At 44.3% G+C, this 19,793-nt stretch overlaps 2 protein-coding genes across 2 annotated transcripts; one reads left to right on the top strand and one right to left on the bottom strand.

Moving 5' to 3' along the window:
- The first annotated feature begins 151 nt into the window (after positions 1–151).
- On the top strand, positions 152–14,637 carry pole (polymerase (DNA directed), epsilon). The gene is made up of 48 exons (XM_076151186.1): positions 152–359; positions 498–624; positions 719–799; positions 893–937; positions 1,028–1,120; positions 1,256–1,410; positions 1,531–1,675; positions 1,769–1,849; positions 1,961–2,068; positions 2,161–2,271; positions 2,372–2,457; positions 2,567–2,686; positions 2,925–3,057; positions 3,144–3,257; positions 3,356–3,568; positions 3,680–3,787; positions 3,911–4,039; positions 4,129–4,231; positions 4,449–4,595; positions 4,891–5,036; positions 5,234–5,382; positions 5,533–5,625; positions 5,752–6,054; positions 6,233–6,428; positions 6,536–6,750; positions 7,407–7,509; positions 7,632–7,712; positions 7,800–7,922; positions 8,036–8,245; positions 8,361–8,573; positions 8,712–8,855; positions 8,930–9,070; positions 9,227–9,380; positions 9,584–9,690; positions 9,979–10,155; positions 10,242–10,465; positions 10,709–10,929; positions 11,018–11,222; positions 11,310–11,483; positions 11,568–11,693; positions 12,167–12,299; positions 12,396–12,603; positions 12,910–13,041; positions 13,225–13,421; positions 13,569–13,769; positions 13,879–14,004; positions 14,105–14,194; positions 14,284–14,637. The coding sequence occupies exons 1-48, from the start codon at positions 295–297 to the stop codon at positions 14,392–14,394; spliced, it is 6,867 nt and encodes a 2,288-aa protein (XP_076007301.1). The 5' UTR covers positions 152–294; the 3' UTR covers positions 14,395–14,637.
- Positions 14,638–15,802: 1,165 nt separating this feature from the next.
- On the bottom strand, positions 15,803–19,405 carry p2rx2 (purinergic receptor P2X, ligand-gated ion channel, 2). The gene is made up of 12 exons (XM_076151130.1): positions 19,266–19,405; positions 18,309–18,444; positions 18,150–18,221; positions 17,881–17,956; positions 17,698–17,794; positions 17,328–17,408; positions 17,018–17,171; positions 16,737–16,867; positions 16,560–16,650; positions 16,421–16,486; positions 16,255–16,332; positions 15,803–16,085 (listed from the first exon to the last, which is right to left on the bottom strand). Exons 1-12 carry the CDS (start codon positions 19,403–19,405, stop codon positions 15,987–15,989), a joined length of 1,221 nt encoding a protein of 406 aa, XP_076007245.1. The 3' UTR covers positions 15,803–15,986.
- Positions 19,406–19,793: the final 388 nt, after the last annotated feature.

The following is a 19,793-nucleotide window of genomic DNA, read 5'->3' as shown; positions in this document are numbered from 1 at the left end:
ATGGGTGTCAACATTCCTCTTCCATTCCAGTACGAGACCAGAACATTTTCGTGTGAAGTGGTTGCTCTGTGTAATAGATGATCTTTGTTTTCGTTCCTCTCGTGCTCTGCTCTCGCGGCAACTACAGAACGCGCCAAAATAAGAAAACACACAAGCTGTCAGAGCTCGCGCAGAGAAAACCAAAAGATTTAAGCTTAATGCGGTGAAGATTTGTTAGCTAAATGCGCCTTTAGTAAGAGACTTTAAAGCACAGCGGGTTTATTCAGGATAAACCCGAAAAGACAACGATAGACGATGGTGCTGCAAAACAGTGGAAGGTACAAAGCGGAGCGTGGACAAAGTGGGGACCAGGAAAACCAGTAAGTTGTTTTCGCCTTCCTGCTGCCCTGACAGCGCACATACGGGTCATTCATTTAACTTTCTGTGAGGTTCATGCCAGTGAGTAGACGGCGAGGCAAAGAGAATGTGTGGTAACTGTGTGTGTTTGTCTGAAACAGGGACGATGGCTCGGCCCTCAAGCGGCTGGAGCGCAGCCAGTTCACCGATGAAATGGACACCCGCTTCGGCTTCGAGAGGACGAAGGAGCCGGGGGAGAAAACCGGCTGGCTGATCAACATGCACCCTGTAGGTCCACGGAATTTATGTCAGTGTTCTGCGAGTGTTACCCACCAAGAGCAAACACTAAACGTGACGCATTTTCCTCCTTTGCACCTTCTAGACAGAGATCCTGGATGAAGACAAAAGGATGATCAGTGCTGTGGACTTTTACTTCATTCAGGAGGATGGAAGCAGGTTCAAGGTGTGTGGAGAAGATGCTCAGTGCACTCTCAGTGGGGAGATGCTGCAAAGTGTTATTGCGGTGACATGTTTCTGATATGTGTTTTCCCTGTAGGTGGCGCTCCCCTTCAAGCCATATTTCTATATAGCTACTAAAAAGGTAAGTCAGTGCCTGTCATTTGGTTTACATGTCATGTGACCATGTTCTTTATAAACGCTTCCTTAAAGAAAACTTGTGCTTTGCATCCAGAACTGTGAGAGAGAAGTTATCTCCTACTTGTCGAAGAAGTTCCAAGGAAAGGTGTCAAAGCTTGAAATTCTCGCCAAAGAGGATCTAGACCTGGTAAGATTTACTCCTCACATTATGACACTTTATGATTATGTGCATATCACAGGAACATTAGTGTTTTTGATGTGTTGCTGTGAAGTTATGGAATTATACAAACACCATAATTCCGCTGACACACTCTCTCCACAGCCCAATCACCTGGTTGGATTGAAGAGAGGTTACATCAAGGTGTGGTTCAACACGGTGGATGATCTCGTCAAGGTGAGGCGTGAGATTACCCCAGCTGTGCGCAAGAACAAAGAGAGGGAGCAGTCCAATGATGCCTATACCGCCATGTTATCAAGGTACTTAAATAGCTCATATATTATGCACAAAGGGCATAATAATTCTGTTCGTTGCTAGGATGCTTTTCCCTTTTATTTCCTTTTCTATCAGTCCGTTGACGCTTCTTTTGTTTTTTGCAGCGCCTTATCGGGCGGCAGCTTGAAGTCGGCAGATGAAGACGGGATGATGAAGAGTATATCGGACCAGTTGGACAATATAGTGGATATGAGAGAGTATGACGTGCCCTACCACGTTCGCGTGTCCATCGACCTCAAGATCCACGTGGTAACAGAACAGATCTTTGTCATCTCCGTGTTTGAGAAACTGATTACAGAATGCAGGCTCATTGTTCTGCTCTTTGTCATCGTGATTCTTCAGGCTCACTGGTACGACGTTCGGTACAGAGGCAGTGCTTACCCGCCAGAGATCGTACGGAGGGACGATCTTGTGGAACGACCAGTATGAGGATCTTTATATCTACATCAGAGCACAAGATCTGTCGTTTATTAAGACTGGCATTGAATCACCTTCACTGTGGACTTCCATAAAGGATTTGGTTGTTCTCTTTAGGACCCTGTGGTTTGCGCTTTCGACATAGAGACCACCAAACTTCCACTGAAATTCCCCGATGCAGAGACGGATCAGATCATGATGATCTCCTACATGATTGATGGACAGGTGTGCTTTATTTCTTTTCCACTTTTACATCATTTATATTCAATTTGTGTTTTACGTGTATAGGTTGTAGTAACCTTAACTTTGTTCTCTAGGGCTTTCTAATAACAAACAGGGAGATTGTCTCTGATAACATTGAGGACTTTGAGTTCACACCCAAGCCAGAATATGAAGGACCTTTTACAATTTTCAATGAGGACGATGAGGTATGTAGACACAATGTTAGATATATACATATAAATTAATTCCTACAATATAAATGTAGTGCCTGCATCAATGTGCTCTGATGTGGTGCTCTGTCTACAGATGGCTATGCTTCAGAGGTGGTTTGATCATGTTCAAGAAACCAAGCCAAACATCTTCGTCACATACAACGGGGACTTCTTTGACTGGTGAGGTTTCACAATGTCTCTAAAACTCTTAGATATTTTATTAATAGACAACATTGTTTGCTTTTGTTTCTCCCTCACTCCCCCTCACTTTGGTTTCTCTCGTTCCCAGGCCTTTTATTGAAACTCGTGCTTCCCACCATGGCCTGAACATGCACAGGGAGATTGGTTTCCAGAAGGACAACCAGGGGGAATACAAGTCCAGCCAGGCCATCCACATGGACTGCTATAGGTTTGTCTTCTCCTGACAGCCAAAATCTAAATGATCTACTCAAGCTTTGCACGGTGCCAATTACAATAATTTTCAATCTATTTATGAATTTTTAACTGTTTACAAGTTCCCAAAGTTCAAGGTAGCAGCTGCAAATCGCTAAATGGTGTTGATTTACAATGATGCAAACCATTTTGAAAATCGTTATCTATTAATCATTCTGTGCAATGACTAATGGCCTCGCTGTTTCTCCTTTCAGGTGGGTAAAGAGAGACAGCTACCTGCCGGTGGGCAGCCATAATCTGAAGGCAGCAGCCAAGGCCAAGCTGGGCTACGACCCCGTGGAGCTGGACCCTGAGGAGATGTGTCGCATGGCCACAGAGGAGCCACAGGTGCTGACTCACACAATGAAGGATCGGATTATTTGAATCACATGTTGGAATTTTCTCTTAACTTCTTTGTTTTATGTTTCTGTCAGACTTTAGCCACTTACTCCGTGTCTGATGCTGTGGCCACATATTACCTCTACATGAAATATGTTCACCCTTTCATCTTTGCTCTCTGCACCATCATCCCCATGGAGCCTGATGAGGTTTGTCTATTTTGTGTGTTATAATTACTTTCTTTTCCACCTTTTTTTGTTTGATTTGTACATTTGGCGGCACTGCTGACGTCTCCTTGTGTTGCCAGGTGCTGCGTAAAGGTTCTGGTACTCTTTGCGAGGCCCTGCTCATGGTGCAGGCCTTCCACGCCAACATCATCTTCCCCAACAAGCAGGAGCAGGTCTTCAATAAGATGACAGACGATGGCCATGTCCTGGACTCTGAGACCTATGTGGGGGGGCACGTGGAGGCCTTGGAGTCTGGAGTGTTTCGTAGTGACATCCCCTGCCGCTTTAAAATGGTACAGCCCATCCCAGTGCAACTTGCCTCTCATTCTATGCCTTATTAGTTGTGTTGTGCTATTGTCACAGCCCTGAGTTGTGACAATGTGATCTGTACGTTCTGTTTTCAGAATCCAGCTGCGTTTGACTTTCTGCTTCAAAGAGTTGAGAGAACGATGCGTCACGCAATTGAGGAAGAGGAGAAAATCCCTTTAGAACAAGTCACCAACTTTAACGAGGTCAGTATGTCCAGTCTTTTTTCCACTGCATCTCCAGTTATTATATGAAGAGTCATGACAAGCGTCGTCATCCATGAGGTGTAAAATGAGTTTGACATTCTGTCGTCTGTGAATTTGTCTCAGGTCTGTGATGAAATCAAAAATAAGCTGACCTCTCTGAAGGAGGTTCCAAACAGGATCGAATGCCCCCTCATTTACCATCTTGATGTTGGAGCAATGTACCCAAATATCATCCTTACCAACCGCTTGCAGGTAACGGAGCCCCAGGAGAATTGTGCAGGAAAGTAAAGGAACGGTGCTGATAGACAAATGATCAACACTTTCTTTTCTGCCCTTCACAGCCGTCTGCTATTGTTAATGAGGCAACTTGTGCTGCCTGTGACTTTAACAAGCCTGGAGCTACGTGCCAGAGGAAGATGACCTGGCAATGGAGAGGGGAAATCAGTAAGACATTGAAAATGGATGCATGTGAAAGTTTATTATGGTGCATTTTATGAGAGTTGACACAAATGTGATTTGAATCAACGTTGACCTCTGGAAGCAGAACCACATAAAGTGAAATATGGAATATATGGAAGTAAATCTCAGCACATCATTATCAGTTCATGCTTATTAAGTGTTACAACATGAGGTGGAGTCAGATGTTTACCTCTGTCTGCAGTGCCTGCCAGCCGCAGTGAGTTCCACCGCATCCAGCAGCAACTCGAATCAGAGAAGTTCCCTCCACTGTACCCCAACGGCCCACCTCGCGCCTTCCACACCCTCAACCGGGAGGAGCAGGCCAAACACGAGAAGAAACGCTTGGCAGGTATGCTTCTTTGTGACCCTCTGTTGGAACTGTTTGGGCTCTTTTTGGACCTTTTGATCTTAATTACAATTGATCTTTAATTCAAATGAAGAATCATTCAGGTACTGCATTGTTTCTCACTAGATGTTCGTGCAGAGACAACATATATTGGCTTATTATTATTATTATTATTATTATTATTATGATCATTATTAGAGCAGTCGTGTATTGAAGTCAAAAGTGTATCTGATTAGAGGTCCTCAACATGAATAGCCCCAGAATTTGTCTAAAACTATTGTGTGTCGTGTGTTTTCAGATTACTGTAAGAAGGCCTATAAGAAGACGCATGTCACCAAACTGGAGGAGCGGGTCACTACCATCTGTCAGAGGGAGAACTCCTTCTATGTTGACACTGTGAGAGCTTTCAGAGATCGCCGCTACGAATTCAAAGGGCTGCACAAGGTACATTTCCCATTGTAGAACTAATTAGTTCCATGAAAATTGGAAAAAATTAAAGATAAAGGTATTCAATTATTATTACTCGTCTGTTTCTAATGGTTGTTTGTTCCTTAGTTGGCATGCAGTGGACCAGCTTCGCCTTTCATCCAGTCAGGATCACTTTCTCTGAAGTAATTGTTTTTCACATTCCATCATCACAGGTGTGGAAGAAGAAGCTGTCGGCAGCTCAGGATAGCGGTGATGCTGCTGAAGCAAAACGTTGCAAGAACATGGAGATCCTGTACGACTCTCTCCAGCTGGCTCACAAGTGCATTCTCAACTCCTTCTATGGTTACGTCATGAGAAAAGGGTAAAATTCTTCAGTTTCTGCAATAATCCAATATCTACTTGCTTGATATTAGTTCTTCAGTCATGCTTGCTGATAAAATAAGTTACTGATGAGTGATATATGCTGCAGTATTGAAGACCTGATCTTGTCGTGTCTATGTGTTTCCACCAGGGCGCGCTGGTACTCCATGGAGATGGCCGGCATTGTATGTTACACTGGAGCCAACATCATCACCCAGGCCAGAGAGCTTATTGAACAGATAGGGTGAGTGTCACGATCTGATCAATCGGGGAAATTGCCCCAGAGCAGCGAAGCCGGAGTTGAAAACCTCAGTAATAAATTTGTTCCACACACATAACGTGCGTCTCCCCTGCTGCTCTGCGTACACAGGAGACCCCTGGAGTTGGACACTGACGGTATCTGGTGTGTACTTCCCAACACCTTTCCTGAGAACTTTGTCGTAAAAACCAACAATGAAAAGAAGCCCAAGGTCACCATCTCCTACCCTGGGGCCATGCTGAACATCATGGTGAAGGAGGGATTCACTAACGATCAGTACCACGAGCTCATCGATCCCGCAACGCTCACATACGAGACCAGATCAGAGAACAGCATCTTCTTTGAGGTGGATGGGCCGTACCTGGCAATGATCCTGCCTGCCTCCAAAGAAGAAGGGAAGAAGCTGAAAAAAAGGTATGCTACAGGAAAATCAATTTAGTTCTTGAGATCTTAGATTAATCAAATGCACCTCCAGACTCATGACTGTGCATGGGCTTTTAGTTAGATTAGTGGATGGGTTGGATAGTTAAATGTACAGTGATTACGATGATGATGTAAAGCTTTCCTCTCTTTACTCTTTACTTACTACCAGGTATGCCGTTTTTAATGAAGACGGCTCTCTGGCTGAGCTGAAAGGGTTTGAAATAAAGAGGAGAGGAGAGCTCCAGCTTATCAAGATCTTCCAGTCTTCTGTATTTGAGGCCTTCCTCAAAGGGACCACACTGGAAGAGGTCTACGCCTCAGTGGCCAAAGTGGCTGACTATTGGCTGGATGTTCTTTACAGCAAGGTAATGGTCTGTGTGTGGGACTTGAGTGTTGTTTGGAATAACATTTGGTCTTTAGTGACATCACAAAGAACCGGTTGATTTATCTAATTTTGTGTCTGTTTGTCCAGGCTGCTAACATGCCAGATGCCGAGCTCTTTGAGCTGATTTCCGAAAATCGTTCAATGTCCAGAAAGCTTGAGGACTATGGAGAGCAGAAGTCCACCTCCATCAGCACGGCCAAGAGACTTGCCGAGTTCCTGGGTGACCAAATGGTGAAAGATGCTGGTCTGAGCTGTCGCTACGTCATCTCCCGAAAACCTGAAGGTTCCCCTGTTACAGAGAGGTGGGAAACATCTCTGAATAGATAGACAGCCAACATGCAGTCCTTTATGATATGTATAGTAAACCATCCATCCATACCCACTTATCCTATCCTAGGTTATTGGGAACATAGCACATATAGACAGACAGCTCAATCATACACTCATTCACACATGGTGGCAGTATGTAATTCTGTAGCAGCAGTAAATCGCAGCCAAGCGGTGGGAGCAGACTCAATAGGCCAGACAGAGGTCAAGCCACACAGCTCTATGCATCTGACATTGTATATGGTAAAAAGCTATTAGTGGTCTCTACTTCCAGTGTAACATTAGACGCAGACATTTGCGGTTTTAATGGAGTGCGACTTCCTCAACAGAAGATAGAGAGTCATCCACTTCCTTAAATCGGGCACAACCTGCCTTCCGAAGGCGAATGCACTCTTCATTCTATTGTATTATTATGTCTGCAAGTTCCAGTTACTTGATGTTGGAAACTAGCTGTAGAACCTTCCAGATACAGTGTACATAACATAACGTATAATCAGCATAAAGAGAAAATGTGGGTTCCTGTAATATTTGGAACAGCTCTTCTTTGTTGGACAATGAACTATCGTCTGGTTCATAAATGTATTTTATCTATAAGAACAAGAAGAGTCCTGAGTTTGTGTTTCTCCTTCAGAGCCATTCCCATGGCCATCTTCCAAGCAGAGTCCAGTGTGAAGAAGCATTTCCTACGCAAGTGGCTCAAGATGCCCAGCCTGCACGACTTCGACATCCGCTCTGTAAGTGTTTAGGGAAGCATTTTTAGTAAATGTTATGGTTACAGAGTTATGAGAGGACAAGCATTTTGTTTGTTTGATTTGCATGAATTTGAACATTTAAATTTCTGTGTTGACCTCTTAAGATTCTTGACTGGAGCTATTACATCGAGAGGTTGGGCAGTGCCATCCAGAAAATCATCACCATTCCTGCAGCGCTGCAACAGGTAAAACACTCACCTGGTGCCTCGGGTCTCTTATTCTGCTGCAGGTTCAACTAGAGAGGAAATATAATTGTTTGTGTTTGTGATAAGGTGAAAAACCCCGTGCCCAGAGTGAGACATCCTGACTGGCTCCATAAGAAACTCCTGGAGAAGAACGATATCTACAAGCAGAAGAAAATCAGTGAGCTGTTTACCAGTGAGGGCAAGAGACAGGTAAGCTCACAAATTCCCCTCCACACTCAATGAGACAGCAACAAATGTGCTTATTAACTTTCTGAGCACTGTTGTCTCCATCCTCCTCCTCCACATGTCCTCTTCTCTCTCAGGTGGCCCATCAGCCCCATGAAGCACGGCCAAACGCAGACATAGAGGACTTTGGGATGCCACCCAGACCTCTGCAGCCCGCCATCCTAATCAGCACTAAGCGCAAGCGTGTGTCCCAAGGAGAGGGCAGCCAGGTGGAGTCCCAGGATGTTGAGCTCACCCAGTCCTGGAGAGAGATTCTGGGACCTCCACCACCCATGGGAAGAACACGGGTAGGCAACCTTTGAAAATCATCTACATTTGTCGCACCGTTATGATTGTAATGAATGTAATGATTATCAATGGCTCAAGCTTTAACAGCTGTGTTATTGTGTGGTGTCTTCACAGGAGGAACTTCTGGTGTGGCTCCGCTACCATAAGAAAAAATGGGAGCTGCAGTTGAGGCAGAGGAAGGAGAGAAAAAAGAGAAGGAGGCTTCTTGATGGGGAGGCCCAGTCTGTAGGAGGAGGGTTGATCAGAGACGGTCCAACCACTGGCCTGGGAAGCTTCCTCCGTAAAACGGCGCGGAGCATCCTGGACATGCCATGGCAAATTGTACAGGTGGGACAAAAATCCCCTCGAGCATCCTCACCCACTTTCTTAAAAACAATAGAAAGTTGTAAACAAAATAAAATAAATGTTGTGCATGGTCAACTGAACACTATTGTCTATTGAAATGTCCCATCTCCCTGCTTCCAGATTGCAGAAACCAGTCACCCTGGTCTGTACAAGTTGTGGGCTGTGATTGGAAATGACCTTCACTGCATGAAGCTCAACATCCCGCGGGTATTCTATGTCAATCAGAAAGTCCCAAAGCAGGAGGAGGGAGCCACATATAAAAAGGTACGTGCTTGAACAAATATCCACATCACCATATGGTTATTTCTGTAAGTGACATTGGTGACTTTTGGCTTCAGGTGAACCGCTTGCTGCCTCGTTCCAACATGGTGTACTACCTGTACCAGTACTGTGTACCAGAGGACATGTACCAGGAGCACATCAACGAGATCAACGCTGACCTCTCTGCCCCAGACATTGAAGGGGTTTATGAAACACAGGTACATAGAAGAGCTTCTAATCCTGTATGTCTATCAATCAGAAACAGCAAACCCACTGTATCGTTCTAACATTATCCTATATATATATATTTAAGTATTGCCATATATTCTGTATTTATCCTATTTAATGAGTTGTTGTCTCCTGACATCATGCAGGTCCCCCTGCTGTTTCGTGCTCTGGTGCAGCTGGGCTGCATGTGTATGGTTAATAAGCACGTTGTGAGGGACCTGGCTGGCAGGGAGGCTGACACCTTTGACCTGGAGCACCTGGAGATGAGATCTTTAGCCCAGTTCAGCTACTTGGAACCAGGTGAGACCTGTCTCGCATATTGGTGTGATTTCAATATCCTAAACTTATTGGTGGTATAGTTTTGAGGTATGTGTTCTGTATATCAGGATCTTGTTTAATGAAATGTCTGTGATTGTAAGTGCTCACACGTCATTGTGTAGATGACAAGAACAAAGACAACAAATCCTTCCTATAAACAAATTTCCTGTTTTCTTTGCGGTCAGGGAGTGTTCGCCACATGTATCTGTACCATCACAGCCAGGGACACAAGGCTCTGTTTGGCCTGTTCATCCCTTCTCAGCGTAAGGCGAGCATATTCGTCCTAGACACAGTAAGAACAATCAAACTGTTGTTTCTTCCTCCGACTTCATGTTGCCAGCTCGTATATCTTGTCAACTGAGACTTTTCTGAGTGCCAATAAATGCCTGACTTAATTAAAAGTTAACAAGCTTTTGTAATGCACTTGTGATGTATTTGCCACTTCCTCCCTGCACATTGTTGAGAAATGGCATAATTTACCCCGATTTACTGATATCCAGGCCAGCACAGAGGAGTGCTCAAGCTCTTAACTTTTTTAACTTCCTTATGTCATCTTGGTTGACGTGTTTTATCCTGTAAGGTCCGGAGCAACCAGATGCCAAACCTGAGCTCACTCTACACGGCGGAACGCACGTCCCTGCTGGAGAAAACCACCGAGGAGCTCCTCCCTCCAGAGAAACACAACTTTGAAGTTCGGGCTGAAAATGATATCAAAGCAATCCACCGTGCACTTCAGCGCATACTGCTGAATTACAAGGTAAGTGACACCGTTTTAAAGCTGTTATATTATCTTAATAATTACACGAATAGTCAATGCTAATTCCATTCCTTTGCTGCCTTCAGGAGGAGCGGCGCGGGCCCACACTCATTGCGGTGCAGTCCAACTGGGACGTGCGGCGGCTGGCAGCAGGCATGCCGGTGCTGGAGGAATTCCCAGTTGTTCCCGTGCACGTGGTCGATGAAATCAACTACAATGTGCTGGACTGGCAACGTCACGGCGCCCGGCGCATGATCCGACACTACCTGAACCTGGACAGCTGCCTTTCACAGGCTTTCGACATGGCCAGGTGGGAACTGTGCACTGCTGGCCCTGGGGAGCCAATTCATAAAGGATCTGATGGACGGACTTTAGTTTAGTTTCATTGTATTGTGCATTATACACCCCAAATGAACCCCTGTAATATTTAACACAATCTACTTTTATTTTATTATAATTTACTTTTTTTTATTTTTTTTATTTTTGGTCAACCATGTTCATAATTGTGCATGAACCATTTGAGTAATAATGACATAATCCCTCTTGCTTTCAGGTATTACCACTTACCTGTGGGGAACCTGCCGCAGGATGTGTCCATCTTCGGCTCAGACTTATTCCTGGCAAGACATCTGCGGAAGCACAACCACCTGCTGTGGCTGTCGCCCACATCCAGGCCCGACCTCGGGGGAAAGGAGGCTGATGACAGTCGTTTGGTCATGGAGAGCGATGACCGCGGCTCTGTGGAGATCAATGCTCAAGGATGCTTTTCCACAGGTACACATTCACATATGGTTCACTTGAATAGTGTTAGGGAAAAGTTTGGTATAACTGTGGCACAAATGTCTGCGTGTTTTGTTTCCAGCGTGTGTGGAGCTGGACCTGCAGAGCCTGGCAGTAAACACCATCCTCCAGTCACAGCATGTCAATGATATGGAGGGTGGAGCCAGTCTGGGCGTTAGTTTCGACGTCATCCAGCAGGCTTCATTGGAGGACATGATGTCAGGAAACCAGGGAGCCAGTGCTGTGGCGAGTTACGACGAGACCGCACTGTGCTCCAACACCTTTAGGTGTGTGAGAACTGCGGCCATTTAAAATTCCTGTCATGTTTGATCCATGTGCTTACCTGGCTGCTGCTGCTGTTGTTGTGTGAGCAGGATCTTGAAGAGCATGGTGGTGGGATGGGTCAGAGAGATCACACAGTACCATAACGTTTACGCAGACAACCAGGTGATGCACTTCTACCGCTGGCTGCGCTCCCCCAGCTCTCTGCTTTATGACCCCGCGCTGCACCGCACTCTGCACAACATGATGAAGAAGGTCTTCCTCCAGTAAGTCACACATCACACACACATACATGATCTGCGTCACAGTGTCATAACCTTCCATGAACAAGTCTCTCATTCTGTTCTCAGGTTGGTGGCAGAGTTTAAGCGGCTTGGCTCCACCGTGGTGTACGGGAACTTCAACAGGATCATCTTGTGTACTAAGAAGCGGAGGATAGACGATGCCATTGGCTATGTAGAATACATCACCAACAGGTCAGAGATGAACCCTGCAAAGGTCACATGTTCATACAGCATAGGATCATACATAATAGAAATAAAGATCTGTTATAAATCAAAACAAATATAGACTGCAGAGCAAACTAAGTCTTCACTCATCCAAATTAGGAGCTAATACTCTAAATCAGCATGAAACATAATTTGCCATTAAAAGCCACAGATGTTGTTGTGGCTGATTCATGGGCACCCGAATCTGTAAAAGGAACTTAAGACAGGAAGTCTGCCTTTGCTACTTCACAAAAACAAGATAATGGAGTAATAATCAATAAAATACCAATCTGATAGGAGATCAGTTGCTGTAATGGGTTTGTTGTTTTTCTTTCACTGTTGCTCTTCTCTTCTGAAAAGCAGCAGGAGTCACCACCAACACATCAGCATGTATTGCAGTCATGGGTTTTGTCATAGTGCAAGTCACTCTCTTCATCGTGTTTAAATTGTGTCTCTTTCAGCATTCACTCCAGAGAAATCTTCCACTCTTTGTCCATTTCCTTCTCTCGTTGCTGGGAGTTCCTTCTGTGGATGGATCCGGCCAACTATGGTGGCGTGAAGGGCAAACTGCCCTCTGGAGTCTTTTGCGGAGAGGTACAGCAAACCGCGTCGCTCGCCTTGTTCACTAGCATTAATTGAGAGTTTAAAGTAGAACACAGAGCTCACGTCTCGCTTTGCGTGAGTTTTCAGGAGGGAGCCAAGCGGAAGAAAAACAAAGGAGGGGAGGGGGATGAAGACGGCAGTGAGGACGAAGACGAGGACGAGGCCAATGTAGAAGAGGACGACAGAGATGGAGAGGGGGATGAGGTGGAGGAGCTGATAGACAGCAACTGGAACATCATGCAGTATCTGCCTCAGACGGCCTCCTGTCAGAAATACTTCCTGATGATCGTCTCAGGTACATACTGTGTGTGTGTGTGTGTGTGTGTGTGTGTGTGTGTGTGTGTGTGTGTGTGTGTGTGTGTGTGTGTGTGTGTGTGTGTGTGTGTGTGTGTGTGTGTGTGTGTGTGTGTGTGTGTGTGTGTGTGTGTGTGTGTGTGTGTGTGTGTGTGTGTGTGTGTGTGTGTGTGTGTGTGTGTGTGTGTGTGTGTGTGTGTGTGTGTGTGCAGCTGTAATGTGGTCCTGCACTACATTACAAGTGTTTTGAGAAATTCTATCCGAGAGTATGTAATTCTAAGCACACACACACACTCTCCACCACCAGCCTACATCGCTGCGGTCTACCACAGCATGAAGGAGGAGCTGAGACGCAATGCCCCCGGGGCGACGCCAGTGAAGAGACGGGGAGGCAGCCAGGCTTCCCAGCAGGCAGTGGGGGACTTGAGTGCACTTCCTGGTAAGATATTTCACCTTCCAGAGACTTCCGATGAATAAGGAACTTCACCTTACACTCATTACAGTTCACACAAACTAGTGTGTGTTACACTTAAACCTGTGATGTGCTTCTATCTATTGGATTGAGATGGATTTCCTCTCAGGTGTGGTGTTCTTTATAACACTCTCTGTCTCCGTCCCACAGGTATGATCTCCTTCTCCCAGGAGTACGTGTCAACCGAGCTGACGCAGAACTTCCTCACCATCACCCAAAAGATCCAAAAGAAGGTGACGGGCACCAGGAGCGGCGTGAGCCAGCCGTCGGAGATGTTCCCCGTCCTGCCTGGTTCCCACCTGCCACTCAACAACCCGGCGCTGGAGTTTATCAAATATGTCTGCCAGGTAGAACACAAATTACATCTGATAGGAAATCATCTGGTTTTGACCGTCAAGCAAACTGTCAAAAAATTACCATAAGGCTCCGCTAACATCTTAGTCTCTCTCTCTCTCTCTCTTCCTCACTTTCTCTGTCTCTCTCTCTCTCTCCAGGTCCTTTCACTGGATGCCAACATAGTGAACCAGGTGAACAAGCTGAAGAGAGACCTGCTGCGCCTGGTGGACGTCGGCGAGTTCTCCGATAACGCCCAATTCCGTGACCCCTGCAACTCCTACATCCTCCCCGAGGTCATCTGCCACCACTGCAACTTCTGCCGCGACCTGGACCTCTGCAAGGACCCCTCTGTGGCACAGGTGAGGGACCAGAAGTAACATTTTCACATCGGCTCCACTCGATTTGCCCGTATCTTCCATTTTACCATTGGAATTCTCTGTTCCATAAAGTCGTCGGTTTCCCCCACAGGATGGAACTGTTTTGCCACAGTGGTTCTGCTCCAACTGCCAGGCTCAGTATGAAACGGAGTCTATTGAGATGGCTCTGGTGGAAGCACTACAGAAGAAACTAATGAGCTACTCGCTCCAGGACCTGGTGCGTACAACACGTTCTGATGTACATTCGCATAAGTAGATAAGTAAAAGCTTTAAAGGTGTAAAAACATATCCTCACTGTTTCTCTCTTATCATTTTAGATGTGTATAAAGTGTAAAGGAGTGAAAGAAGCAAACATGCCGCTGTACTGTGCCTGTGCTGGAGACTTTGACCTCACTTTCTCAACCAAGGTTTCCGATCTTTTAACGCCATCACAAATAATTCACTCTGCTATCTTTGGCCAGATGACGCTTACATGTTTCTTGTCTTTCTTCCTCAGAGTTTCTCAGAGCAGATCAGAGTGTTTCAGAACATCGCATCCCACTACAGCATGAAGTTCCTGGAGGAAACCATCGAGTGGCTGCTGGATATGAGCCCGCAGATCAGTTAGGCACCTTTGAAGAGCTACAATGGACAAACTCTACCAGATAATAATTCATTTATAATCTGGGAAAACACTGAATCGTGTCTCTGCCTTGTTTTGTTTTGTTTTGGTATTAAACCGCTGGTGAGGCAGGAAGAGAAATGTGTCAAGTGTAGAAAAGGTTTAGAATGTGCTGTACATGTAAGTTTTATAAGATGTGTGTGTGTGTGATTTTACTACTGTTGACTGTTAATAAATAATTTGAGCCTTTTCCTTCTTTCCACTCAGTGCTGTGCCTCCTCCTCAATAGGCTGCTAATGTGTTTTGGTACAGTTTTGTGGCTTTTTTGCACATCCTCGATTACATACCCATTTAGTCTTTGCCGTTAATGACGTAAGTGATAAATTATCCTGCTTTAGTCATTTCTTTTTATAAACTGCCGAATCTCAACCCATAGTTTTCAGCACTTGTCCAGCTCTGTGGACAAAGCTGCAAGTTGAATGTAAATGTGTTCATCGTCATCAAATGTGAAGGAAACATTTGCTGTGGAGTGCAATCTGGATGAAAATGACCTTAACCCCTGTGCACCTCCATCATGTTAACCTCATTGTCCACCAAATGACTCACTTTGCCAGCTGATGGGCGTCTTCCCCGTGTAGTAATCACATTTCATACTCTGAACTCAGACAATTAGATTTACTCTTCAGAACTCTTCCCCAACACACACATGCAAGGAATGACTCCAACAGAGGAATGATGCCTGCAATTATGTCATATATTTTAATTATTAACATTACTTTTTTTTATACACATTTAAATGAAAACAGCTGCTTGATACAAATAATGCCCCCCCCCCCCCATCACTTATTCTGTGTCATCATTGCCCTTTTCTGCTTATATGAGTGTACAATTTGGTGTGCAGTGTCCAGCAGCTGTGTATGTGTTCCATCAAACCATGGCAGATAATCACCCCATTAGAAGTCATTCTGAAGTCTTCTTTCACCATTGACGTTTGAATTGCTCTCAAGAGTCCAGATGGATTCACACTTCCCCCACAATCTTGTTAGAGAAACCATTTTATGGGAAATGTCAGTGTTATTGGATTATGGCTCCTTGCTCCGCTCTTGTATCTCTTTGCTCTTTCCTCTTGGATATCCTCGTTATGCTGAACGCAGCTTGAAAGATGGCACCAATGAATCAGAATACCATAAGAGTTGGTCGGGATTTTATCACATATATATTTAAGAAGTTATTATTTCAAATAACTCTGTCTATTAAAAGTGTATAGAGGATTTCTACTGTTGGGTAAAAAGCCATGGTGTTATATGTTTGTAGATAACCATATGGTGAAATGGTTTACTATGTTTTCATAATAAGAATATCACCACATTCTTTATGTTTTATTCAGCAGAAGTACTTTGTAATATTACTGTCATCTCATGTCATGTCAGTAAGGAAAGGGTGGAGGTCCGTGTATCAATGAGGCTGAGAGGAGTTATTAGAGACACTCTTTGAGTCGTTTCTGTGATTCTGCTGGGAGCAGCAGACCCACAGCTTGAGGATCATCTGCATATGTGGCCAGAGGTTACTGTGGAAACGGGAAACGGGGAGAGACGACATCACAACGGCACACCGTCTGACAGGTCTGAGTGGTTTGAGCCATAGCTGCTGATGATGCTGAACTCTGTGGAAATGGGTTTTGCCGACTCCTTATTTATCTGTGGGGGACAAAAGCTCTTTTTGTTAGAGAGGGTGAGGATAAAAATATGATAAGGTTTGTTTATGGCCACCAGATATCCCTCTTCTTATAAAAACACACACAAATTACATCAGTTGTGTGTGTGTGTGTGTATACAGTATATATATCGTAAATGTATCATTACTCACTTCATCAAATTTTCTGTCACTGTAGACTTCATTCTTATCAATAAATGTCAGCATGATCCAGTCGCAGAAAATGGTACACTAGAGGGGTGAAACAGAGTGAAGTGAGAGAGAGATTGTGAGGAGTGTCATAGTGTTCAACTTGAAAGGGAACTCCGTGAAAACTCACAATCCCCACAGATGTCATAGCGGTGACGGTGCTGATGATAGTCGGGATGGGGCTGAATTTACCTGCCTGCAAAGATGAAAAAATAATTATGATCAAGCTGAAAATGAAGTAAGCAGTGAGTAGCGGCGATGTTACTCACGTGTCCATGAACTATGACATCCAGACGGATTCCAATGGCCTTGATGAGGGTCCGTGACTCTACCCCGTCCTTGCTGTAGTACTTGGCAAACCTGGACAATTGGGTGGCAATAAGAGAAATTATTCATGACTCGATAAAGTGAATATCTACAACGCAGATAAGTGATTTGAGGTTCACCTGTAGTAGTAACCAGAGTTGGGCAAATCCTTTCGCATATCAAGACGACGGAAGGAATACGTGGGCTTACAGTGTGAGGGGTCCAGGTCTAGGTCACACTTCCAGTTGATGAAAACCCCAATGACTCCTCCCTGACCACAAACAACAACAATCATATCTTCCTCACTGCTTGAAAGGTATCTGGCTTTCTCCAGTGAGTAATGCTATGAACAAAGTAAAGCGAGGGATTCCTCATTTTCCGACCCTGTAAACACTCAAAGATGCGTGTTGTGTGTGCTTACAGTCCGACAGAGCTCGCTGAACTTCTCCCTCGCCTGATCTGCGATGAAGCCCAAGCGGAAGTTTGGGCAGTAGGGCTCTTTCTCCTCATCGTACAGACACTTGTTGAGGTATTTGTTGATGCTGCGTTTGTTTGTGGCCTCCTTGATATTTCCTCTGATGAAAATAAGAACAGGGGGTTCTTCTGAATCTCTGCACCGTGTGTGTATGCGTGTGTGTGTGTGTGTGTGTGTGTGTGTGTGTGTGTGTGTGTGTGTGTGTGTGCATGTGCGCGTGCACGTGTGCGTGCGTGTGTGTGTGTGTGTGTGTTACCTCAACACTTGAAATTTCGGGAAGTGGATCGAGTTCCGAATGAACACAGTGAAGTTGATGGCCTCGACTAGTGATGGTTCTCTGTTGAAAACAAAGAATATTCCAGCTGCTGCAGAAGTGTTTGTCATGCAAAGATTTAAGCATTTCATCTGGGTTTAAGACACACGTTGACAAGGTTATTGACAGAACCAAACAAACTCAGGACATTCTCCAAGATATAGTGTGTAAATCCAAAAAATGTTAACCCAAGTATTGATCCAAACAAGAGATTCTACATCTACAGCCAGTTTAGACTTTACGAGTTGATTTCAATCTAAATGAACTGGATGTGATCGCCCATGTTGGCGTGGAGAAAGCATAACCTGCTTACCGCACTGCAGCATACTCTGCAATAGGACACCAGGTCTGGATCTCACAGGTTTTGAAGGTGTGGTTGTAGTAGGGAATACATTTCCCTGTTTTCCTGCCTGTTGGAAAAACATGATGAGCACAGAAATGCTGTGGCAAAAACAAAAATATGTCTGTAAGTAATGAAAGTAATGAAATAAGTAACCATGGCCTTCAAAGTAAACTTCCCCTGCGACGCAGTCTGAGTCTTTCGTACAGTTGGCATTGGCAACAGAGTAATGCTGAAGCAAAACAAGACAGATTCTCGGTCATGGGAGAATGATTTCCTGAGAGTGCTCAGTGTAACTGATATACTTTGATTACATTTCCCTTAACTGCATATTAGCAGATTTGCTGTAGTACTGAAAAAGACATTTTGAGGGTCCAGTCATGATTGTGTGTTTGTGTGTGCGCAAGCTTTCCTTGACCTCATACCTCTGCACAGGTTCCTTGCATCTGATCGTACGTGACTTCCCGTCTCAGTATGGTACTGATCACATCACCACCCTACAAAGGGAAAGCAAATGTTGCTCAGCAGAGATGATTGTGGAATGCAAGGGTTCATCCCACTGCAGTGTGTCGGTGTGGTCTCACCTCCGAGGGCCGAGCGTACTCCACCGTGTCCAGGATGTGATCTCCATGAACTGCTGTGCCTTTCATCCGAGTGTAGACGGAGCTCTCTGGGCGAGTTTCACTCTCTTGGTATGCTTTCTGACTAATGAAGACATACCTAAGGAATGATTAAGACTTTAACAACGCCACAGCTTGTATCATGACAAATTGATTTATTGTGATCTCCTGATTTTGTCATCCTTCTTGAAAAAGCAAAGAAAATATGATCATTAATCTCACAATTTATTATTTGAAAATCAATTTAGGCCTTTAAAAAAAACAAATATCTGACAGTGGTTCTCCCCTGATCACATAACATGTTCAGTAATGGAGGCAGAGACTGAATAACATACTACAATCTATGTGTATATACATGATCAAATAACATGTTCAGTAATGGAGGCAGAGACTGAATAACATACTACAATCTATGTGTATATACATGATCAAATAACATGTTCAGTAATGGAGGCAGAGCCTGAATAACATACTACAATCTATGTGTATATACATGTACATGCACATTCAAACAGAAATATACACAGTATTATGTACAGTACACAGAAACAGTGCAATAGCTTTACTTATTATACAAACTATTGAATATTCGACATTGTATACTCTTGTAATGTACTTGTAATGTATAATGGATTCTAATGTAGCCAATTATTCAATGTATTTAAGATAACTTGAAGCGGGATGACGTCAATCTAAAGTGCGTGTTTGCCTCTATTGGCCCGCTTCAGATCTTTCAAGAGACAAGGTAATCAAGTTTACCAATTATGTTGTTTGTGGTCCAAGAGCGCAGTTTAATACTTTGCTGTTAATCCTAAAGGCAGCGCAAATCACTGACACAAGACATAAAATCACCACCACACTACTTAAAACGATTGTTCCTTATATATAGTCATGCAAAAAAAACATCAAGTCAAAGCTTACCACACGAAATAGGTCATCACCAGGAACTGGACCCCTCTGTAAATGACTCCAAGGGTTCTGTTTTTAACCACCATCACTTTTGGGGTCTCATAGTCCCAAAAACCAAGAAAATAATCCTTTACAAACACCCGTACTCCCATGGTGAACATATAAAATATTTCGCACATCTTGTCTGTAATGTTGAGTTTCTTTCTCTCTATTTCTGTTGCTCTGGATCCGGTCTCTCTCTCTGTGTGTCCTCAGCTCGTCTGTGAGTCTGTCTCATACCTCTCTGGTGCTGAGGAGAGCAAGGATGGGGGGGTGGGGGGTGGGGGTGGAGTCTATTTGTGGTGGGTTACATACTTGTAACCAAACCACACAATTGCAGAAGTTTGAAAATCACATTTGCAAATTAGGTTTACCAATTTCGCATGAATCCATTCTAAGTCACTTCTTTCTGATGATTCTGAAACTCTATGATTAGATCTAATAGGTCTTAATTAATTCAATTCATGATAATCAATTCAATAATAATGAGGTTGATGGTGA

This window comes from Genypterus blacodes, unplaced genomic scaffold (genome assembly GCF_046128005.1).
Source record: "Genypterus blacodes isolate CSIRO-AG114 ecotype Tasmania unplaced genomic scaffold, CSIRO-AGI_Gbla_v1 ptg000053l_1, whole genome shotgun sequence".
NCBI classification, from domain to species: domain Eukaryota; kingdom Metazoa; phylum Chordata; class Actinopteri; order Ophidiiformes; family Ophidiidae; genus Genypterus; species Genypterus blacodes.
The sequence above is the reverse complement of the archived record's forward strand: the minus strand, read 5'-3'. Positions and strand labels throughout refer to the sequence as shown.